Source organism: Pipistrellus kuhlii, unplaced genomic scaffold (genome assembly GCF_014108245.1).
Source record: "Pipistrellus kuhlii isolate mPipKuh1 unplaced genomic scaffold, mPipKuh1.p scaffold_m20_p_10, whole genome shotgun sequence".
Taxonomy (NCBI): Eukaryota; Metazoa; Chordata; class Mammalia; order Chiroptera; family Vespertilionidae; genus Pipistrellus; species Pipistrellus kuhlii.
The window spans coordinates 47,921,852-47,947,705 of NW_023425405.1; the positions used below are offsets into that span (position 1 = coordinate 47,921,852).

The 25,854-nt window shown below is 38.2% G+C and overlaps 1 protein-coding gene across 7 annotated transcripts in view; it reads left to right on the forward strand.

Moving 5' to 3' along the window:
• Nucleotides 1-25,854, forward strand: part of MAGI2 (membrane associated guanylate kinase, WW and PDZ domain containing 2) — a 1,016,953-nt gene that overhangs the window by 752,320 nt on the left and 238,779 nt on the right. For 5 of the 7 annotated variants that reach the window (XM_045578504.1, XM_045578505.1, XM_045578508.1 and 2 more), the window contains 3 exons: nt 15,547-15,668; nt 16,011-16,145; nt 17,595-17,777. In XM_045578504.1, coding sequence (XP_045434460.1) covers nt 15,547-15,668; nt 16,011-16,145; nt 17,595-17,777 — 440 coding nt within the window. The remainder of the gene's footprint in view (nt 1-15,546; nt 15,669-16,010; nt 16,146-17,594; nt 17,778-25,854) is intronic. The other 2 variants (XM_036429599.2, XM_036429601.2) reach the window with 1 other exon arrangement.

Genomic DNA, 25,854 nt, shown 5'->3' on the forward strand with positions numbered 1-25,854 from the left:
GTTAGAGAACAATGGCCCTTCATCTATTTCATTTACATCTTCTCTTATTTCATTTACAGACAGAGCGGACGGACTGAGTTTCCACTCTATGTACTAGCAAAGAGAAGTTAGCCCAATTTTTCCTGACAGACATCAAATCCATGAGAGTACAGCACTTAGCAACATCTTAAAATGTCCTCAGTTGCTAACCAGAAATGTAACTGTCACTGCTCATAAAGAAAGGGAAAATGTTTTAATGAAAAAAAAAAAGAACAACACCCACAAAATGTAGAGTTGAACAGCTGTGACTTTTGTACAAAAGTGGTTTCCCCTCCCCTTTTGTGAAATTATGTCTGCTGGGTACATTTGGGTTTCAATGGCAGCTACACAATTTGCTTAACTAGCTGGTCCCGAAGATACAATTTTCTGGAACAGCTTTCACGCAAAGCTGCCTTCTCTGGCACAGACGGAGAGGAGAACCACGAAACCACAGTTAAAACGATAGTGGGGACTTGGAAGATGTGGTTTTCATGTAAAAGTTTTACAGGTTTTTCGTGTGATGTCACACATCTGCTACTATAAAACACTATTTCTGTGCAATTCCAGCAAGTCTGAAAAACACTGCAAACTATCTTCAATATAGCATGAAATGTAAAGGGAAAATCATATTCACTTCATGATTAATAGTAAGTATTCACCATGAGGTAGCAGGTTGGAAAGTGGTTAGAGAGGATTTTAACTCAATATCAAGTCTTAAGAATGTTTCTATTCGTCATGCCTTTGAAAGAATTTCTAAATTTTAAGAGATAAAATTTTCTAACTTTATAATTTCTTAAGTAACAACTATAAAACATTTCCACTTAGAAATAAACAAAAAAGGATAGCCTTTTAATTTTTCAGTTGTTCTTAGAGAATTTTTTTCTATACTGAGAGTTAATTTTTCAATTTTTTTAAGTTTTTCCCTTCAATCTTCAAAGACTAACAATTTTTCTTTTAGCCGAAACCGGTTTGGCTCAATGGATAGAGCATCGGCTTGGGGACTGAAAGGTCCCGGGTTCGATTCCGGTCAAGGGCATGTACCTTGGTTGCGGGTATATCCCCAGTAGAGGGTGTGCAAGAGGCAACTGATCGATGACGCTCTCTCATCGATGTTTCTAACTCTCTATCTCTCTCCCTTCCTCTCTGTACAAAATCAATAAAATATATTAAAAAAAACAAAACAATTTTTCTTTTAATGCTATTTAAACAACTAGAGGCCTGGTGCATGAAATCCATGCACGGGTAAGGACCCTAGGCCTCCCTGTTTCCCCACCTCCTCTTTCCCTCACCAACCACATGCCACCACTGCACAGTTCCCCTGCCCCTGCCTCCCCACCTCCTCCTTCCCTTGCTCCCTCAGTGCCCCGCCATCTCTGCTGGCCACCTGCCATGTTCCACACTACCCCCAGGTGGTCAGCACACATCATAGGGAGCAATCAAACTACCACTCTCCTGGTCAAACTCCTGAGGGGACAATTTGCATATTAGGCTTTTATATAAGTAGATTATTTAACAAAGAATCCCCACCAACCACCACCAATTTCCTCCTCACAAATTTATATAATAGAACATGCTAAACTGAAGTGGCATTGTTGGTGAAGTTGCTTGGTGACTTTTTATGCTAAGATGAGCTCTAAATCCTGTAAAAAGCATTTGGTCACGTCAGTTATTATCACTTAGTGTCCATGAGAATAGGCTGAAGTTTCACTATGCCAATCCCACAGCTTCTCAGCTGTGAAATTCTGAGCAGACAGGTTACTGAGAATGAGAAGGAAGATGAGAGGTAAGGGATATTATGTGCCAAGTAGTATTCTAAATGCTTAACATATACTAGCTCATTTAACTCTCACATTAAAACCTATGCAGTTTCTTTTATTATTGCCATTTTATAGATAAGGAAACTGAGGTATGGAAATTTGTATAGTTCTAAATGATGGAGGTAGAATTTGGACCTAGACAGTCTCATTCCACAGATGATGTTTAGCATTTTACTCAGGTATGTAGTTAGTACTCCAATAAATGCCAGCTATTTTTTTCTTTTCCGTCCCAATGACATAGATAAGAATTTTCCTTGTGACATTACTGCTTTTTGAGCTCTTTCATGATTAAAGCAACCCCCCCCAAAAAAAAAACACGAACAATTCTAAGAAAAATATTTGATTTGTAGGAATCATTTACTTACTATCATGTTTAGAGTGTGCCATATTGAATGAAGAATAATGTTTCTTTAGAATTAGCAATAATTCCATAAGCCCAATGCAAGTGATAAATAAGGACTGCAGAGGGTGTTGTCTCCATGTCTACCACAGAGGGGAGGTTTCAGGGTAATTCCTAAGGAAGTTATTTTTGTCATAATTATCTATCCTATGTGTCATCTAATACACCTGGGGATTTATCATTTGTGATGATAGTAGTAGGAATGGTAATGTTTGAGGCACTATTTCACTTGTACTGTGCTTTTCCATCCCTCATCCCAACTGACAGTCATAAACAGTGAGTAAGGATAAAGTTGTCTCATGCCAGATATAGCTAAGAAGGACCTTTCAATAGAGTAGTATGTTTTTATATTAATACTAGAGGCCCAGTGCATGAATTCATGCATGGATGGGGTCCCTTGGTCTGGCCAGCAATTGAGACCTATCAGGGGGCCTACCCAGGGGGAGGAACCCTGGGAGGTTGGCTGGCCAACCCCACTCCAATCAGAGTGAGGGGGGGCCAACCAGGGATGGGAGTGGCTGGGGAAGGGGCCACAGGAGGTTGGACTGGGCCAATCAGGGCCTGATTGGGCCAGTTGGCCACTGCAGTGCACATCATAGCAACCAGTTGTTCCAGTCATTCTGGTCATGCCAGTCGTTTGGTTGCTGGGCTTTTATATATATAGATAACATGTCTATACTTACAAAGTATTTTCTCATATTTATTAAACAAGCACAACTCAGTTAACTTCATGGTTGAACAAAAGGAGCATGTCAAAATAAATATGGTTACTCTTATCTCTAACTGAACAACAACTAGCTCTTTTTTGCTGACTCATTAGATTTACATTTTTGCCCCCCTACAGCTGACCCAGGCCAATTTCAGTCTGTGGCATCATTCCTTGCAAATAAGCAGTCAGGCTTCATAAGTGTAGGCTCTCCTGGCTCCACACACATGCTCTTTATACTACCTTAGCATTTCGATAGTTTATAATTGGTAATTCCTACTTATCTCCTCTGTACTGCTTGCTCACTCATATCATATAAATTTCTGGCTATTGATTTACTTTCTTAATATTACTGTGCAACCACAAATCATTAGAAAGGCTTATGGCTTCTTTTTACTTTTTATGCCAGCATCCCTCAAATACTATAAAACTACGATCCTTTCCATCAAAATAAAGTCTTACGTCCAATCTCCCTTTTCTTCACCACTGTGCAGGGAAGACCTGGATGGATGCCCCTCACTCACCCTTTACCTGAGATTAGAAATAATGTTTTATGCTGTGAGACACCACCATTGCTGGTTCATTCTAGTAGGATCAAATTTTGTTCTTTATTTTAGTTGCCTTCCTCTCCCCTAAATATCTTTTCAACCAAAGAAAACTTAACTCTGTAATTAAATACATTGTTATTAGCAATTGTTTGATCTCATGAACTAACTTATGCAAGAAAACTTCTGGTTCCAAATAAAGAATGCTTTAGGCACGCAGACATTTCAGACATTTAAATTGGTTTAATTGCAGGTGGACTTTACAGATAAAAGTGAGGTATTTCATCTTAACATCAGAGTTACATAGCAAAGTTTTTTTAAAAAAAACAACAACAACAAAAAACAAACACACTAATTTTTACAATTCTACTAAATCATTTTCTTTGCCTAGAAATTAGTAATAAAAGACAAGGGAATTATTACTCTTTGAGAATATGTCTGTGAAGAAAGATGAACGTAGTGTAAACACTGACTTTTTTTGTTTGTTTGTCTTTAAGCATATTGTATGAATCTTAACAAATCAGGCTCTTCTTTAGGCATTTCTGTGGAGTTCACACACAGACAAACAACACAGCAGCACACAGTATAGTACAGTGCAGGGGAACCTAGTGGCAGAAACAGCAAAGTGAGGGACTAAGGGGAGAGAGCAGGAATGGTCAGAATTGGGAGCACTGTGCTGTGTGCTCCCAAAGTAGGACCATGCTCCCTCCTTCTACTCCTTCTTTACTGGGTCATGCAAACATGAAATGGCCTTGTGGAGGCAGGCAGGACGATTTGCACTCAGGGAAGTGTGCTTACTGTGATTGCAGACAACCTTTTGAGCTGGATGTGGCCTTTGTGAGGGTATCATCCCTGCACTGAGAGGACCTAGAGCCCTATGGGAAGTGCTGTCCCTCCTGCTGGAGAAGGGGACCCCATCCCATGCAGCTCATTGCTAGGCAACCAAGAGAAAACTATATACCACCATCTCTCACTGGACAGTTCTGTTTGCCTCTTGCCAAGACAGTGTTACATAATAAGCAGACTATTGTTATTGTGCTATCGTTTATGAGATAGCTTATGTATTTTGTTAATTCGCTCTTTGGATTTAACATGCCATGTTTCTTGTGTGTGAACCACAGATGGTCTCATGTTACCAATCAGTATCATCACCTACTTGGGAGACTAAGCTCTAAAGTTAGCACATAAAATGAAAATTACATATAATAAATGATCCTAACAATCCCTTAAGAGTGTATAGTATTGGAGACTAGCATACTGAAAAAAACCCACAGGCATTTATTTTCCTTTGGTGTTGGGGGGGAAAAAAGTTCTTTCTGGAATCAAAGTAGTTGGCAGGCATTTAGTCTTTTTGATCTTTAATAGATACCTAACTGGAATCACATTCAGCTCAGAGAAATGTTAATATTGTTGGATGAATAAGGAAACTTCCTCAAACTAAGGAAACAGCAGATTGGTGTCATTCTTTGGGCACCTTATATTAAACAAAACAGGATGGTCACCTAAAATGTAATACCCTTCTCCCCCACATGAGAAAAAAAAAATAAGAAAAAAAAATATACAGTTATATCTCTTTTTAAATATGCAGATAATGTTCTTCAGAATTTTTGTGTCTGTCACAGAGCATGATGTTAATAGTTTGTCCTAGTTTGCATCATGATTTTGAACTACAGGCTGGTACAAGATTATACTTAGCTTCCCTGGCTTTTATCTGTTAAATGAGTAGTTTGGATTAGGTGATTGATGAGGTCTCTTCCAGTTCAAGGAACAACCACTACACCTTGTGTTAATAAGAATAGATTTGGCTGCTTTCCTGTATTCAGCCTCATTAACTTTCTCATTATGATGGCTGATCAAAGAATACTTAAAATACTTGTTATTTGGCTAAACAATAACATACAGGGGTGGGCAGGAGTAGGTCTATAGTTGTAAATACAAAAAACAAGAGTTTATTCTTATATTGCTATTTATTATTGTATAATTACTGTATTGTATTAACTATAAACCTACTTTTGCCCACCCCTGTACACTACCATTCTTTTATTTTATTTTAATGATCTTAACAATCCAATCATACACATGTTATGATAGAATATCCTTACAAAGCTAAGGGAAAAAATAAAAATGTATTTTGTTTCTAGAGACAAGAGACTGATGTTAAGAATATCATTGAAAGGACAGAAAGATAAAGATAAGCTTAGAAACAAAAAGTCAAGATAAGAACTACTGGATTTTTCACCACTGTCACAGCTAAATATATTTGAAAGAATATTGCTTTCCCATTTTCTCTATTCTAAGTCACATTATTAATCATTATTTATTACTAGTGTTTAACAGATTTCATATTTATCTAGGTGAAGTTACATTATAATAGACTCAGCTAATTATATAATAAAAATGGATGAATCAAAAATTTTTATCAAGTTTCACATATTAAAATTCAATATAGCTAAGTAAGATGAACTTTAAAATTGTCAAGAATAAATATTCTGTTCTATGGCTGAGAAGGTTGACTGGATCTACTACAGGCAAAACCAATAAAATTAGTTTGGCATTAATTTAGTCTGGAAGAAACTCACCATTAGAAGTCTGGTTTCTGAAAGGTTATTAAGTATCACTTGTTGAGACTGCCATCATGTACAGATAGTTCCAATTTCCATTAAGCATAATACTCATATAAGGAGGATGACCAAGTCCCCTCATGTTATTATTCTGTCTCTTTAGTTTTAATTAGGCATCAAAAACACATGAGTATATTTTCAGATATGTAAAATGATAGGAATAATTGCCTTTTTCCTGTAATATTACTGAGTGGCATTTTTACATAACTCATTTAATCATCACCATAGTGCTTTAGATACTATCATACCTGTTTTGCAGACAGAGAAACTTAAACTTAGAGAAGCCAGGCTATCAAGCTAGTAAATGGTAGCAATAGAGCTGCAGTCCAGTCCAGAAACTAAGAGACTTTATGCTGTCTATATTTAAAATCCACTTGACTCCCAGACTCCAAATATAAAAATAATGTTAAAAGCAACTTAAATTTATACAATACTTTATTTACTTCAAAACTTTCACATATTATATATTTTTTAATTTTATTGTTTAAGGTATTACAAATAGTAGTATATATGTCTCTTTTTGTTTCTCCACTGACCTCCTCCCTCTCCTCCCCTAACCCCCAGCACTTGCCCTTGTCCCCCTGCCCCCAGTGTCTTGCGTCTGTTGGTTGTGCTTATATGCATGCATACAATTCCTTCATTTGATCTCTTACCCCCAAATCTTTCCTTACCTTCCCGTTGTAGTTTGATAGTCTGTTTGATGCTTCTACATACTGTGTTTCCCCAAAAATAAGACATCCTCCAAAAATAAGACCTAGTGCATGGAAAGATAAGACATCCCCTGAAAATAAGACCTAGCGCAACTTTGGGAGAAAAAATTAATATAAGACACTGTCTTATTTTTAGGGGAACAGGGTATTATACTTGAGTGCTCTTCAAAACAGTCCTCTGAAGTGGATATTTATAGATGAAGTAGTTGCAGTTCAGAGATATTAGGGGAATTTCACAAAGGCAATGTCTGGTAGACTCTTTAAACATTGCGTAAACCCCAATGCTGGTTTGATCTCACAGAAGGTAAAGAATGACAACTCAAACTCACTGTAATTGGCTTTTACTTTGGTGAAACCCAGAGGTAACCTGAGATGGAGAGTACCAAGAGTCAGGTGGCTTCCCTGGCCTCTGTTATTCCTAGTGACCTATTCTACCACTTACAAGTGATTTTATCTGAGTTCCCACCAGCACTTGAGGTTCTGCCATGTTTACCACCCAAAGAATTTCTTGCTAAGTACTGTGTTTTCATTCCTTACTGCATCACCGGCCCTGAGGAAGACCTAACAAATCCTTTTCAAAGTCTGAGGCAAGACAAGCACAGTTGTGTTATTGACTACCTCCCTTCTCACTCATCTACAACGTTAAGCATATTCATAAGCAGAATCATCTTTTCATTATCATAATTGCCAAAGGCAGGGTGCAGGTTCAACTGCCAGTGTTGGCAAGGACAGAATACAGGAAAATCAGAGTTAGGACAAGCCTGAGGGAAGCTGAAAGGCAACCCTTGGAGGAGACCCTTCTGGCTTGAAAGCCATGTTGCCCTAAACCAGGCCTCCTGGCTAGCCAAGACATAATCTCATTGCTATTTCATTTCTCACTTTCTACAAAATGAAAAACATACCCAGGCACATATATTTTCATGTAAAACGTAATCAATCCCTATTCCCATGTATATAATCATTGGGCTCTTTAAAAAATCATTTAATCATCAAAATAGAGTGCTATAATTTTACATTTTTGTTTTCAGAAAATCAGGTAATTTACAATTATGTGAAAGTTTTGCAATGAACACTGACTAAAAGAAATTGAGAATCACTTGACACATAAGTATATATTTGTGTCAGAACCACATAAGTCAAAGTTGTTGGGTTTGGCACTACACAGAGCTGGATTTGATTCCTGGGTCTGCCCCTGACTTTGAGGTCTGCAGAAAATTGCTTACCCTCTCTGAGGAGCAAGTGAATTACAAGCATGAAGCCTATTTAGCTGAGGTACATAGTATTTGCTCAATGAATATTAATTCCCATCCCTGTCATCCACCATTCTCCCTTAATTCTCTCCTCTGGCATACTCAAAGTTGACATTCATTCTTCAGGGGGTTTTTTCCATGTGTTGTGGCATCTCTTAAGTAGAATTTAAATCTGAGTAGCAGTTATGTAACTTAAAAAGTTTGCAAAATGGTACATTCTTCTAAATATCCAACATTACACCTTACATCTTTTTTATGTATAGATTTAGAATAAAAACACAAGCTTAGCCAATGTGAGGGCCTAAATTCTTCAACCTTGTATATGTATTATGAAAAGGAACAAAAAATTATGTGAAAATACACCCTCATTACAGTTGAATGAAACTATCATCTTGTTCAGCAATGTTCAACCTTTTCCCTCTAGTGGCACACATAAACTACTTAGTAAATTCTGTGGCATATCTAAAATATCATTTTTTTTCTAATCTGACAAAAGTAAGTTTAATTTAAATCCACTCACACTGGACAGCCAGTGTTGTGTTGACTGTTGTTATTTTATTTGACAATCTAAGGGAGAAGAGGCCACCAGTGTCCCTGCCTAAATAAATAGTCAGGCATGGAATGTGTTAAAGTTTCTTGTGGCACACCACCATGCCTGCCATAGCACACTGGCTGAAAACTGCTCATCTGGTCTGTATGAAGCTTTGCTCTTTAGCAATGGCATGATGTTAGACAGTGTGTTCAAGATGTAAAAGCTCCACAACAATACTTATCCCTCAAAAAGCGATCTATTAAAAACAGCAATGAAGTAACTTGTTGCCACCTGTATTTTCTCTTGGTTCTGCTGAGCTTTTGTTCTCTATTCCCACCACTTTCCTTTTTCCTTTCTTCCCTGGGTGCTTATCTTTTAAGAATGAGAGCCTCCTGCTCGCACTCATGGTCATTTGTTAGTGGCCAGGTATCAAAAGGTTCTGTGCAAATTCTAGGTATCCAGACAATAGGTCCTTTTCTCCTTAAGACTCATCTAAAGTATTGTTAAAATGTTGGTTTTCTAATTTCTCCTGCATTGCATTCAAGCATATAAAAGGAATAGCTATGTATTTTATTTCCTCCTGGTCTGGGTGGTAATAAAGGCACAGTAGTCAAGAATAAGACTTTTTCAAAACTTGTTCTCACTCTGATTATTCGACTTGGAAACCTGGGGAGTTTGAGTATTTGTATAGAATTGTGTATCTTAAATTGGAATTATTCTCAGGTTCTTTTGACTTAGGATCTGCCACAGTCTTGCCCCAGTCTTGTCCATCTCCCCTCATTAGTTCTCTTTCCCTGTCTCTCTCTTTCATGGATAATCCTTGACATCAGTGATATTGCATTCCTGACTCCTCACTGTTCTGAATGTCCTTGGTAATTCTTTGATTCTCTTTGGAGTCAGACCCCAAAGTATTCCTGTATCCATGGCTATCGTTATTTATGAATGATATGTATGCACAGGTATATTTATCTTACAGTAGGCATATTTTTGAAGTTCCATATTTTATAACTTAGGCTCTATTGTGACTTCACATTTGAATCACTCATAAATAATTTATTAAGAAATAGCAGTCCAGTTCAACAGAGTATATAGTACAGGTTAGACTATTCTCACCCCTCCTAGCACACTTTAATATCTAATTCCCTAGAAAATGTGATTCTACATAGTCATGGAGCACCTCTTATTCAGCCTCTTAGGTACAGGTAAAAATAGTAATTAGTACATTGTACATAGCCAGTAAATGATGCATGGCATTTACCCAAATGCAGACCGGATAAATTACACATGCTAGTCCTAAGCTTCATGTAAGTTCTGACTGTTGTAACATACATTTTATGACAGAATTAAACTGAAAATAATGAAATATGGTACCTTGCATGCATACATGCTCCATATTTGCATTTATTCAACACATACCATATTTTTCGGACCATAAGACACTCCGGACCATAAGACGCACCAGTTTTTAGAGAAGGGAAATGAAGAAAAAAAGATTCTGAAACAAATAGTGTCCTAAAATATTTTATGTGCATTAAAACCCAACATCACAGTCATAAACACATGTAATCAACCCTGTAAAGTAAACAGCAGCATTTAGAACCATTTTAGACCCGGGCAAGCACACAGAGACCACACAGAGCCGGGCAAGTAAAAAAACTTTTTGTTTAAAGTATATGTGTAGGCTATATTTGGACCATAAGATGCAGGGACTTTTCCCCCCCACTTCTGGGGGGGAAAAAGTGCGTCTTATGGTCCGAAAAATACAGTAATTATTGAACACTGGTTACCCCGTGCCTTAAAGAAATTAGTGGAGCCTCTTTGAACACCTTAGAAACATTTTACTTGTGCTACAATCTCCTCTTGAAAACTGCTCTCTTCTTCCTCTCACACTGACCCAAAGATCCCTTTCTAAACTATCAACTGAAGTCAAGAAGTTGACCAGTGGATAGAAAAGGTGTTATTCGTGATTATGCACTAAAAGTTTCCTTCTCCAAGAACCCAGGAGAATTAGGTGGAGTGAACAGCCTGGACTATTGAGGAAACACAGGTCGTGTGAAGGTCATAATGCTCAGCAGGCCTGTCTCGTGTGTGCTGATGGGCCCAGAATGTACTTCTGTCCTCCTGTTTCTTCCATGCCCTCCCCACAGTGAAGGAGGTTGCAGTCAAACAGAATGCCTTTGGCCACATGGCCCATCAGCTACAAATATTTCTCTGCTCCGGGCACTTCACATCTCTGAACCTTCTGATTTCATGAGTCCTCTATTCTGAAGCACTAGTACTCCCCAAGGCAGCATACAGAAAACGAGACTTCCACACAAATCTTATCCGGCTAAATCTAATCAGGCCTTAGTCAAGTACCTTTACTTTACTTTCTCAGCTTCTATTTCATTTTATTTTTTATTGATTTTTACAGAGAGAGTTAAAGAGATAGAGAGAAAGATTGATTGGCTCCCTCCTGCATGCCTCCTACCAAGGATCAAGCCCACAACCTGTGTTGCTGGTACCCAGACCAGGGATCAAATAGGTGGCTTTTCAGCGCCAGGACAGTGCTCAGACAGCTAAGCTACAGATATATAACCCTTAGGCCAGGGCTTTCTCAGCTTCTAATTCAGGGGATTAACAACCCTAACTGCACATTAGAATTACCTGGGAAGCTTTTATAAAAAAATGCCAGTGCCTGTACCCCATTCAGAGATTATGGCTCAGCTGATTTAGGTGGGCCTGAGTCTTCTCTGTTTTTGTTTTTGTTTTTGTTTTGTAAACTCCTCAGGTTTTTCCTGAACTACAAAGCACTGCCACATTTGGATGTTCAAGAATTGAACCCCATCCTTGAATACCCTGATCCCTTGGCCATTTTAACATGGAAGTATCATTAGTCTTTGCTTTTTATAAAGGGAAACTGGTGTTGTTAGGATATGCCCACTTCAGAAGATGCCTCTTACCCCCTTAGCCCTTAACACTTAAAGATTTCTATTAGTAAAATGTGACAAGACACTAGATATAACTAGAGTTAAGAACTCTAAGTAGCTCCTCATGTTCCTGATCTTTATGGAAGCTATATGAAAAAGCTAGTAATTATCTTCCAGAGCCTAAACAATTAGGAGGAGATGGCATTTGTCATTCACATTCTTTGTAAACACTGTAAGACCCCAGATCCTTGCTAAAGGGACCAGAACTTATTCATTTTGGAAGCACATGGAAGACAAGACTACCCTATTCAGCTGCAATCGGATTTCTTTGTGATAGGTCTTTTAAAACTTTGGATCATTGTAAGTTTTAAATGAATGACTTCATTTGTGAAGATGTAAATGTTCTCTAGCAATTAGCTCAAGATACTAAAGCACACCCAGCTCCCACTATTTGTGGGGTACAAGGCATGCCAGACTAGTTCATTGATATTTTCACTCTCTGTTAAGTCTAGAAACTCACTCTGATGGTGAATGGAATATTTTTGGCATTGTGTCTATAAAGCAGGTAACTACATATTGACTTTTTTAAGGAAATAATTATGTGCAAGTGGAAAGTTGGAGGATCCCAATTGTATATGCAAATGAACCCTGGAGTGTTCTAATAATGTGTTTTCTAAGGGTAAAGTTATGCATGTGATGAACAACACCTAGCAAAAAAGAACCAGAACAGGTAGGAAATGAGGAAAGCTGATACTTTGATGTACCTCAAAGTTGTTTCTTGGCTTCTGGAAATCCATTCCATATACTGTAAACAAAAGTCTTAAAACACACACTTATCATCTAGTTATTTTATTAAAAAATTACTGTCTTTCCCTCTGTCCAATGCTCAGTACACAAAGATGAGTCATGAACACAGGTGTGCGCAGTCTAACGAAGGAATTAAAAATGAAAATCAATATTTTTAACACAGCATGGTAAGGTTATGCTAGCCCTTTAAGTTCATTATTGTGAATTATCACTTAGGGTGTTGAATACTACATCACAGAAACCTCTTTATCAAAGATCTGGAAATAATGATCTCAAGACTCAGTAACAGAAATACTATAACCTTCTGAACAACTGTCTTGGTTTATCTTAAATACTCTGAAGAATATAAATAGTTTCTCTCTCCCATTGAATTAGCAGATAGAAAGCTCAAAGCTAATTTGCAATGTAACTCCAGTAAACAAGTAAAACACTGTATTATCAATTTTGTCTATTGATCTTCCACTCAGATTCAACTGATTTCACCCTGATTTTATTTACTCTTCATTATTGTTCTTTAAAAGTAATTCAAATCCTCTTAATGATGAGGCAGGGTGTAAGAAAATAAATAAACTAAGCATAATGCAATCTAGGAATGTTGCTGGCAGAGGTTAGGAAGGGAGCTATGGGACAGATGGAGAAAGCATAGAGATAATAAATACAATAACATCGGCAGTAATATATATATATAGATATAGATATAGAGATATATATAGAAATAGATGATTGATAGATAGATAGATAGATAAACCTAAGTGACCATTTGACCAGTAGCTGTGACATGCACTGACCACTAGGGGGCAGACACTCAATGCACAGGCATGGAAACATGGAACAGACTGATGAATCTCAGAGGGAAGAAGGAGAGGATGGGGGGATAGATTAACCAAAGATCTTATATGCATACTAGAGGCCCAGTGCATGGATTCTTGCACCAGTGGGGTCCCTCAGCCTGGTCTGCAGGGATCCAGCTGAAACTGGCAGTCCGACATCCCCCAAGAGGTCCCAGATTGCAAGAGGGCACAGGCCAGGCTGAGGAACCCCAACAGTGCACAAACCCATGCACCAGACCTCTAGTTATTAATAATAGTAATAAAGAATAAGTTACTTTTGAAGAATAAGTTATACCTTGAAGAGTGTGAAGTCCTCTGTATGTATCTGTGCTTTGCAAACATTATTTTTCTTATCTTCACAGCAAGTCCAAGAGTAGATATTAATGTTCCCATTTTATGGATGAAAAATTCTTTAGGTAATAGAAAGATATTACCTAAGGAAATATCAAGGATTTTAGTAAAAGGATGTGGAGACAAGAGAAGAGAGGCTTCAAACTCTGGCACTGTCTGAGTTTATGGGGGTAAAGAAGCCTTGAAAGTTCATACTTCACTACACACCACAGATCATGGTGACTTTTTGGTGTACAAAAGCATTATGGTAGCATTTATTTCCAATGGAAAATAATTTTACATAAGACAGAACCACATTGTAACATTGAACCACATTCCAGTGAATTCCCATACCAAAGAACATTGTTATAAGAATGCCCATCCTATAGCCTATACCAGAGGCTATATTAGAGAAAAGTCCCAGTGCTGTTAAAGTTCCCCACCCCAAAGCTTTCCTATGGATTTAGGATGATAACAGCTGCTGCTTGTTGTTGAGTATGTCTGCTTGAAACCTTGTGTCGATATTTGCTATTTCATTGAATCCTTACAAATACCCCAGGAGGAAGGGAATATTATGCTCATATTATGGATGAAGACACTACAGTTCAGGTTTAATAACTTGCCCAAGGTCACACAGCTAAACAACCGGTAGCGCTGAATTTTGAATCCAGGACTAATTGACTGCAGGGCCTACCCCACCCTGTCCCCCATGAGGAAGGAATTAGATATTGCAATTGTCTCATCATGTTCCTGACAATTGATTTTTTTCTCTCACCAGGAATTATTTGACATGTTTTAATATAAAATTTTTTGTTGAGATTTTGATTTTTTTACCTCCTCTGCTTTCTGCTGGGTTGTTCTAGAAAACATAAAATGAGAAGACTGTGTGTGTGCACCCATGTGTGTGTGTATATGCACATTAAATATGCCTGCACTTGCTATTGTGAAGTCATACACTGAAAAGAGAAGGTTTGTGATGAAGGTCTTAGAGATAGACATGGCCAAACCCCCATTTTTTCACTTACTGGACATACGATTTAGAGCAAGTCATCTGGCCTCCAATGTATCAGTCTCATCACCTTAAAAATGGGAAAATAAGAATACAAAACAATTGCCAATAAGCTTACCTAAAGAAATGTATGTATAGTAGCTGGTACAGAGTTGAGTACTCAGTAACTGCTCATTCCTCTTCTAACCTGTCTCTTCTTCATGTTTTTAATCCATAATTCTATTTCCGTGTACACAGAGAATCAAAATCAATGCATATGCCAGATTTCCTGTAGTGTGTTCATATCCTGAAAGAGCCACGTGGCATTGCTGCTGGGCAGGGTCATTGGTTTCTATCTCTTCTGTGGAAGGGAACGCTAAATTTCACAGAATTCATTATATTGTAGGGATACTAGAGGGCATGCTTTTATTATAATCCCTAAATCTGGCTGACCCACAGGTGCTTGTAGCCTCCCTTTCTCTGATATCTATGAATTTATCATCTCACTATGCAGAAAGGAAATACTCAACTTTTGATTGGTCTCGGCATCAACCATCCTGCAGGTACTCTACAACTTCCATAACAGCTCTCGGAGTGTTTCCCCCTAAGTCCCAGCCCTTCAACCCAGGTCTTCTGACTCTAAAAAGTGTGGACTTTGGTTGCTATCGGAGTAAATTAATCAGTGAATTATCTTACCCTAGGGGCTTTGCAAAGCTTAGATGATACTCTTCTCTTCACCACTTGGTGTAAATTTCACTTGTTGACCATTTATTTAAATGCACCAAATTTATGTCAGACTAACACCGTAGACCGGAAAGCAAGTGCACATTCTCGTTCTTCTGGCTGAATCACCCATAAGTTTAATGTAATAAGGAAGGACAGAGCCATTGAGACTTGGCTCCTGTCACAGAAATGCATGCTGTGCAGAAGCTGGCCCAGCAGAGGCTGACTTCATTCCTGGTGGGCACTTGCCTGTAATCACACTCCGTGTTTCTTAATCATCTGCTCTCCGCAGAGCTGTACACATGTTCTCTTAAATGACTTTGCCCCACCGTTATCCTCATTCGAACTCTTGTTTTTCAGCCACATAAACAGAAGAACGCAGTTTGAAAACCCTGTCCTGGAAGCAAAAAGGAAGCTCCAGCAGCATAACATGCCCCACCCAGAACGTGGAGCCAAGCCCCTGCAGGCCCCAGGTTTCCGAGGTTGGTATCTGTCCCCATGTAGTGTTTCAAAGGGAAGCATTGTCCATCCAACTGCCTGCTCTGCCAACACACATGCCTTGGTTTGAACCATTCCAAATAATCTACCTGCTTTTTCCCAAACCCCTCTATTGGCTTTAGCTGGGTGTTTGTAAACTAATGTATTTAGCAACCACAGATTAAGTGAAAGCCTCGGGGAGTATGTTAACAGGAATTTACAGGTGGCCAGGTGGCGATTCATGGGTTTGAGAATGGTAATTTAAACTGCAGAGATACTTAGAGAATCATTAAGTTTGTCCTTAACGCACCCAGCACCAGAATGAGGCTTGTTCTCCTTTGTGGCAGTAGACAACTCCTCATCGACCATACCTAGGCCCAAACCCGGCCGCCCCCGCCCTGCCCTGGGGAGGTGGCGCAGCGTGAGTGACTTGTCCTATTATCCGCGCAACCACGCCTGGAGGCCCTGGCCCTGGCCCATCGGTACGTCTGGGGCTGCTTGTGCACCTGACTGCACCCTAGAGCCACGCAGTGAAATGAGATGCTGCACAAACTTTTCGCGTCTTCGCGGGCTCTTCCTCATCACACCAGCAAAGGAGGCTTTTGTGAGCGGGAGGCCTAGATTGCCTGCTGATGATCTGCACACTGCAGCACACTTGCCATGAATGTAAAGGTCTCCAACTGTAAGCATTACTTTCATAAAGGAAACCTCAGGGACAAGATTACCCTTTCTTGTGATTACCCCTTGTAAGCACAAGAAAGGCTACTTTGGTGAATAAAAGATTACATATGTGTGCGTGTGTGTTTGTTTAATTTTTAAAGAAGCTTTCTCTATGTTTAACAAAAGATATATGTGATATGTAAATAGGCCAAGTAAAATTCAAATATAACTCATTATTTTATAGTTTGTCCATTGCATATCACCAAAAATGTAACAATGGAAAAAAAATCATAAAATACATAACTGAGCTACCATGTATAGTTTTGCTGTTCCAAATGTCAAATCATATCAACCAAACTATAACTATATACATATATATAATATCTAATACTTGATTGTGATAACATTTCAAATATATTAATTCTGTTTCCTAGTGTGACTGATTTTTAAAACATTTCATTCATTGTTAGGAAAATACTTATTACAGATCATAGCTGCAAAAGCATATCTTATATCAAATTAATGGTCAAACCTATAAGAGTGGATTCAAGTTCTGTTCTGATTATTTAGGTGTATATGATTTGGATGTATCAGCGTATTGTTACAAAATGTGTTACCTTTACATTCATAATTATATCTAGAAATATTGGCTTGCCTTTTGCTCACATTTTAGAGTAACCTAAAACACTCCCGGGCCAGTAGCAATTGGTTTATCTGCTTATCTTTATAGCATCTCATTAGCATAAGTTAATTCAGTCCCACATCCAGGTACTTTTTCTAACTAATTTAGACATGTAACTTGGTGGCAGCATTCCATAGCATCTATTCTTTTTAAAACAAAATAATCCATTTTGGTTTCAAGGTTTTGTGCAGGACCAGCCACTTAGAATCTCTTACCTGGACCCTTTTAGAGCAAGAGGAACCTACCCAGAAACCTCTGGGCTCCTCTCTATCTGCCAGTGGCACGTTGATTCAGCCCTTTGTAAGCACAAGAAGGGCTACTTTGGTGAATAAAAACATTGACTTCACACACAAAAAATATATCTCTCCAAATCAAGCAGCTTTTCTACCTTTCCCTGGATGGTTGGACTGCTCTGTGTTTGGAAGAAGTATTAAGAGCTTTGCCCCTACAGCACCTCCCCGCTGCTTGCATTTACTGTGGGAGACCCCACAGTGACTCTGGATGGCTGCTCAGTAGCTTGCTTGCTTTCCCCATGTGAGAACTTGCCTTAACACGCTCTTTCTTTTTTAACTTATATTGGCCAATGTAGAAAAACCACTCTTCACCCGGGATGCATCCCAGTTGAAGGGAACATTCCTCAGCACCACCCTAAAAAAGAGCAACATGGGTTTTGGATTTACCATCATTGGTGGAGATGAGCCCGATGAGTTTCTGCAGGTGAAAAGTGTGATTCCGGACGGGCCCGCAGCACAGGATGGAAAAATGGAAACAGGTAAGTTCCTAAGTGCTGTTTGAGAAAACAGTTTTGCATCATCTTTTTTCTACGGCAAAACATGAGGAGCTTTTTTCTGTGTTCTTAATTTGAGAGTCAGAGGTCACTTAACTCGAGGAAAACCACAAGTTGTTTTTCCTAATATTAAGAGAATCACATTGAAGTATTTTGGAAGCAGCTTGAAATGTCATTTTTGCCTCATTTTTCTGACTGCCCCTTCTCTCTGCTGGACTCAGTGGACTCTTGAGATTGACACTTTTCTAATTTAATTCTAGATTTTCTTCTTAAGGATGTGATTAACATTTCATACTTTTCTAGCTTATATTCAGTCATTGATATTTTTAATATGTATTAATCTTGTAATATTCTCATGCTGAATTGCCAATGTTATATATTTAAATATTCATGCTTACCTCATAGAAAAAAATTTTAAGTGGTATTCATCTTTATATGTCCCCATATGCTTTAATATCTAGATTTCATCTCTAGTGCTTATGAATTAATGTTTATATGCAGTTACTTGGATGTCTATCAAATTATAATCAAAATTAATTTAGCATGGAAAGGCAGAGGCAAATTGCTAAGGCTAAAAATCATAAAATATGAAAGGTGCACAGAGGTCAAGAAAAAAGTAATGAACTAAGTCTGATTTTGCAGTCTAATTTTAAATTCTTCTTTCTGGCCCATGACCTTGGATTAGTCCCATAGTTTGGTACTTACGCAGGAAAAAAAAAAAGAAGAAATCAAATTTTAACTTGTGTATTTAAAAATGCTGATTTGAAAATTGTGTAGTATTGTTTTTGAAATGGCTTAGAGTATTATAAAGTATAGTAACTATACGCCAAAAAACTATATCACCATTTCACATTTTTCACAAGATTGATTTTATTTATTATATAAACTTGTGAAAGTCAATGGGTTCTAGTAGCTACACAAAGTAGAGAATTTCTTTTGAGGAAAAGTTATGTCTTTTCTATGGTCTATAGATTTATAAATTCTGATTTCATAGATTTTAAAGTACTTTGTGTATGAAGGAACAACATAAAATTGAGATATTCATCTGGAATTTTTATTTTCAAAAATGATCAGTGCTTCATTGCCAATTCCTAAGTGGTTTCAGGGTTACCTAATAGGTATATTTGTCACTCCCACTCACTAGTGAGTTATAATACATTTAATAGAGGCTTTATCTCCTTAAAAGTTAAGTTTCAAAACTAACTAGTGTTTTCAAGCAGTACTGTTGTAAAAAATTGTGTGCATAATTTTCTGCAAGAGTAAGCTAGAGAGTGTCCCACTTTACTGATTCATCTGGTGATATTTCACTAGACATCCATACCTTTATGTTGCAAAAAAATCACAAACAGCAAATGACTCAACTAAAACTCATTCTCATGCCCACAATTAGAATATGAGGAAACGATGGGAATAATGTCATCTTAGCAGAGGGGAAAAGATCTCCAAAGCTTTTGAACTTCAGTAAAATATTTAACAAACCTCTTCCTTTTCATGATAAAGATACAGTGATTTTTCCCCCCTCTGACCCAACCCTCAACTCGATGTTTTAAAACTAGAAAAGACCTCTTTCACTGTAAATTTAAGAGACAAAATAAAATGAAGATATTTGCACAGCTAAGCTTTTCCCCTTCCTACATGTTTTCCTGGTTTGCTACACCCACACTGTCTAAGCTAGTCTTACTCAACAACCAAGTCAAAGTTTTGAAGTTTGTAGGGTTTTTTTCCCCAAGATAATCACAAATCAGGCTCTAATAGAGAAAGAAAAATCTAAGATTTAATTCTATTTACAGTCTCATATTTTTTCCTCTGTGTATTAATTCAACCTGCTAAGCTCTTCCCTTTCATAGTCTTTGTAGTATACCAGGACTACAAAGATGGATATGACAAGGTCCTGGTTCTGTAGGAGTTTATATCTAGGTGGGGTCTTGGATATATAAACAACTAATTGTAACATAATAATAGGATAAATCTGTAAAAACCATGCTGTTGGCACAAAGTCAGAAGGGGGTGGGGTGGGGGGAGCAAGCAACAGAAATTTTTAAAAGGAAAATTATGTTTCTAGCTATATTATAATTTTATTGGTCTTTTGTAAGGATGAGAATTTTTTTCATCAGAAAGGAGTTTAATAAAGATTGAAATTTACTGTTTATTGTTTATTCAAAAATGTTTATTTTACATTTTGAGAGAATTTAAAATAAAATGTGGACACATTTCTGTGGCATTCCACATATTATAATAGAGGCAATGGCTCCTCAGTTTAGTCGAGCTAATGTTTAGTGACTAGCCATCTGTGCCAGGCATTTCATTCATTACCGAGGATGCAAAGATGAACAGGCAAATGTTTCTCTCCTCAAGAAGCTTGAATAATCAGTGGCATGTTAATGAATACTTACATTAATGCAATAATAGAAATATGTGCAAAGTCCAGAAATGGTGTAAAGGAAAGGATAATCGACTCAATTGGGAAGTGCTTAGGGAGGGACTCACAGAAATGATGCCTGACAGACTCTGGGATGATGAATAGACAGTTGTTGGTGGACAGTGAGGAGAGCTATCTGAAGAGGAAACAGCATATGCAAAGGCACAGCTGGGAGAATGGCTAGAAAAAGATTTATATGCCATCGCAGTGCACACTAATATTTTACCTTCAGTGAATGTTCATAGGAAATATCTAGTAAAACAATAACTATAACTTGTAAACATGAACTATTTAGACAAACATCAGAAAACAGTATAGAATCCAATTTAAAAAACATAGATATTATAAATGTATACATACCTATGTATAAAACCTTTCTCATATAAATTTTCAATCAATTAAACATAGAGATATACCCTCCGATTTTTTTCTTTACTTGTTATCCTGACAGTGCCAGGCAGATAGCAAGTACTCATCAGTACTGGATGGATGGATGGACGCTTTTCAAAATTAAGTGAAATTTTAATTGGCTGAATCCCACTGTATAGCCTAGTCAAAGTAATCCAACCAATATGTTACCATTGAAGCAAAAAGAAGCCACCTTTCCAGTTTCTAGATGAAATTAAAAAGACAAATGCATTTTAGGAACATAAATGTCCTTTTTGTAACTATTTCATCTGTAAATGAACTTTAAAATTAACAAAATTAATAGTCACTACATATAAACAATAAATCATTGGTATTAACCAATGTCACCCTGATACATTTAATTAATAAAGTTATTAAAAAAATGAGGAGTCTCATTTGACATTGAAATAGCAGGAAAATATTTTAATCAACTGTTCTAGCTCTAGATGATCTCTAATTTAGGCAAAGAGATATCAATAGTTTGTGTGAGCCAAAACCGGTTTGGCTCAATGGTTTGGCTCAATGGATAGAGAGTTGGCCTGCAGACCCAAGAGTCCCAGGTTCAATTCTGGTCAAGGGCATGTACCTTGGTTGTGAGCACATCCCCAGTAGGGGGTGTGCAAGAGGTAGCTGATCGATGTTTCTCTCTCACTGATGTTTCTAACTCTCTATCCCTCTCTCTTCCTCTATGTAAAAAATCAATAATACCGTATTTTCCGGCGTATAATTTTACAGTTAAAACATAGGTTTAGGCCTATACTCGCTGTATAAGACTACCCCCCACTTCCGAGGCAACCCCAGTTCTTTTTTTATTAAAAAAGAACTCTCTGACTCTGGCCAATCTGAGCAGGCTTTTTACTATAACACAGTGTCGTCTTATACGCCTGAAAATACGGTGTATATTTTTTAAAAATAGTTTGTGTGGACATTAATAAAAATCTACTCTACAAAAAAGTTGACCTGGGATCGTGCTGAATAGAAACCAGGGTGAAGGGGGAATTCTTTCTTTCTCAGTCAGCACTGAGTCCTGGAAAGGGGTAGAGAACAGAGAAAATGAGGATACTGTGCTCCTCCCTGCTTTTGGACAACTAACTGAGCCAATCCCTAGTCGTCATGTCATATTCCAGAAGAAGCTTTCCTAAAAGTTATCATAGTGTCCCAGAAGCCAGCCTACTTCTGATTATTACGTGTTCTGCAAGCATTTATAGGCACCAGAGATTCTGAGAGCATTCTTGCAGCTATTTTAAAAATCAGGATTGAAAAAGTTGCTCCAACATGCTTCAGGTACAAGGCTTCCCTCGTTACATACGGTTTCACATTTTTCCCCAGGCTAATTTTTGAATCAGGGCTTTTGATTTTCAACAAATATAAGAGGGAAGAAAAGCTGACCTATCCATAAAGTTCTCCTGTAGAATGATGAGGTCACTTGCAACCTATTTATTTTTATGTGTCTTCTTCTAATGTGGATCCGTTTTATTAGTGAAGTGGCAGGAAGCTGTCTGGGAGATCAACATCCTGACCTCCTACAGCTCCTGGCATTTCCCCATTTGGCAGATCGATGTTACTGCTCTTTCACCAGTTGCTACCTCTTTATTTGGGTTTCTACAAGCAGAGGCACAAGAATGAATTTGTCAGAATCTCTGGGGGAGATTTTGTTTTTAATGCATATTCCTGTGTCCCCACATCTACTGATTCCAAATTTCTGGAACTGGTTTTTGGGCATGTGCTCTTATATACTTTTTAAAATTGTCAACTCAATATGTGCACAAAGACATAAAATATTTATAATCCATACAATATTTCCTGCCCTGCCTTCTTTACCTTTCAGGCTCAGATCCCAGAGGCACTGATCAGTTTGTACTTTTTTACGTGTCCCCTTCTCCCCCCCATAACCATTTTCACACCTCTAATTAATGTGTTTATACACTTGTCTTAACAGTTTTAGACTTGGCATATTTATAGTACTTCCTTTAGAAATAGATGAAGCTTTACCTCTCTTATCTCCCATCTGCCTTACAGACATTCTCCCAATAGACTTTTACCACTCATTTTAATATTTATATAGTCATTGCATTACCACCACTTTGTAAGTTTGTTCTCTGACCCCAGTAATGTACCATTAATACACTTTTTCTCTGCAACACATTTCTGAAGTTTCCCTTCTTTCTTTTTTTTGCAATATCTTTTAAAAAGATAATGATTTTTTTCCCTCAAAGAACCATCATTAGAGGGCCTCTCTTTTTTTTTTTCCTTCTGGTCATTTTTTTGTCCTCTTACTTCTGTCCGGGCCTAATGTACAACCTGCATGTGGAATTGTCCATTGTGTCTCTCCCAAACAGAGTCCACCGTTATTCATCTCCACATCCTCTTTCTTCCGGGATGCTCATTTCACTAGAGCACAGTCCTCATCTGTCTTGTGATCCTCAGTGGTCCACACTTAAAGTGAAACACAGCAAAGATGCATTGTGGCAGAGTTTGAAGACTGCTCAGAATTTACCAGGGGTTACCAGTAGGAACAGAATATGAAAGTCTGTTAAGTGGGGCCATTTTTCAGAGACACCCTCACCCTCTGATTAGGGTAGGTGGTGGGAGTCCTGTAGGTATAGCAGGGCAAATCTCTATGTACTTGTATCTGCTGTTTCCTAACCCTAAGACTTTGTAGGGTTCTGCAGAGCAACCGATAGTCCTTCTTGTCCATGTTTCCCTCCCTGTACCTGAGAACAGGCTAAGATAGTAACTCCTTTAGGTCTTGTGGGCCCAGAAGTCTGTCACCACTATTTAACTCTGTCATGAAAGCAGCCACAGACAGTGCAGTATATACCGGTAAGTAAGTGGGTATGTCTTCGTTCCATTGAAAATAAGTTTACAAATACAGACAGCTACAGGTGTGCTCCATGGGCGATAGTTTGCCGACCCCAGCTCTAGAATATGCCTTCCAATGCCATGATACATCAGTTGTCATGCTCCAATTGGCATTTCATATTCTGAAGTCCTTGCCTTCTATCAGCCTCTCTCTGTCAGATAATGCCATCTCTCAGGTTCTCTTCATTGCTGTGGGTTTATTCATTTTACAGTCGTTGTTAAAGCCATGTGTGTTTAGAATTCTTTAATTAGAAGTCTTAGAATCTGCACTATTAGGCCCACTGACCTGAGAACCACAGCGTGTAATGGTGGCAAGAAGACATTCCTCCAACCTACTGTACAGCCTAGCAAACATTTTCTGCCCTGTCTGACCCTCTGCCAGTCAACCCTTTGCTCAGAATTGCTTCGAAGAACTGCTTATGAATATTTAAGGGACTGACCATTGGGGTGGAGACTGTGGACATCTACCAAATAGAACAAACTAATTAATCTTCATGTCCACCGTTCATATCAGTCTAGCACATGGAGCTATGGAGATTTCTCATTCTTCGGATGTTTTAACATTGTTTCGGGGATATTCTATCCCATAGCTGCATTATCTGAAATCATAGTTGCCCTTTTGCTCTCTAGGAAGTAGCAATTATTAACTTGAGTCCATAAATGCTATGTGGGCAGATGGCTGCTGTGCTATCAATGTGACTGGCATTGCCCTCTCCCGGCTGGCCCTTCAGTACTGATTCTCTAGTCAATGGCCACCTCATGGTTTTCTACCTCCCCAACCCAATATTTTTTATCCTTCCCAACCAGTATTATCTCCTTAACAGTTTAATAAAATTCCATGATTGTTAATTAAACATCTCCTAAGGAAGAACTACATATATGTGTAAGAAAGCCTAAGAAATAATTAAATATGTTCCTTGTATCTTATTTCCCATCACCTCATAACCAACTTATTTTCAAAGCAGGCTTCCTTTGAATTTTGAGCACATAAGCACACACTGTCTCTCCCCATGACTGCTCTCTTACTGACTGGCTGCCTTATGAAACTGTCTTAGTGAATCATCCAGTTCATCTCTCCCCACCTCCATAGCCAAGTGTTCACATTTAGGTGGTACAAACCACTAGATGATTCTGTCATTTGCCAGAAGCAAATGAACTAATCAGAGAAATTGAATTTTTCTATTACTTGGAACATCCGTTTAGTTTTCTATTTTTGCATAGCAAACCACACCAAAGCTCAGTGATTGATATCTCTTTGGATATGTCCTATGTTTGCTCCTAACTCTACACATCCTTGCTAGGAATAAGCTGGGTGGGTGGGTCTCACCACTAGGCTCACTTTGGGGCTCTCATGCAGCTGCATCATCTAGTCACCTCTTAGGGCTGAGGTGTGCAAGGTGGCTTCACTCACACTGATGCCTCAGCTGGGATGGATGGGACTCCTGAGGGCTGACAGGGCCTCTCTCTCTCCACATAGTCTCAACAACAGGGTGGCTGCATTGCTTTACATGGTGACTTGGGCTCCAAGAAAGCAAAAGTGAAAGGTGTCAAGCATGTTAAGGCCCAGCCTGGAACCAGCAGGACATTACTTTCACCCCCTTTTATTGATCATAGCAGGTCACAGGTCAGTCCAGATTCAAAGGGAGGGAAACTAGGCCCCATGTTTTTGTTTCTGAATTCCCTGAATTTGTTCAAACTTCCCTGAGAAAATGACCCTTTATTTTCATGGGCAGTCTACCTTCTCACAATATTTTGGAACAGAAATGTTGATAATTTTTTGCCTTCCAGTTCCCTTACTATGCTGTCAATAAATAATAGTGAATTATATACCACATCTAGAGATGATGAACAGTAAAATCACGAGGTCTCTAGCTCTATCTTTCTAATAAAAAATAAAGGAGGTGATTGAAACAATTCAGTTTGTAAGACCTCACAAAATATGCAGGTCCATGTTAGAGAATTTTCTAAATAACCCCTTGATTTTTAACATCATTTTGGTTTTTTGAGATATTTATGAACTTTGGATGCTACAAGAAAACATCTTGTGCTCTATAAAAGCCAGAAAATAGACCTGAATTTCTAGCCAGCTGGCCAATACTAATATCTCCAGTAAAGATGAGATAAACTGTGTGCTTGTTTAGCTTGTCGATATATTTATTCTTGATTTTTTTTTCCCTAAGCACACCTAAGTAGCAAAACCTCACTTCATTTTGTTCAAATGCTTAATGTCTCCTCTGCTGGTGATGTGTCTTTCAGATCAATAACAGACATCTCACAGCGAGAGCGTGTGCCTCGCTGAACACTTTATACCCACTCTCCTCCTTTCATGATGATAGGTGATACGGGTGCCATGGTTGACAAAACACAATTTCA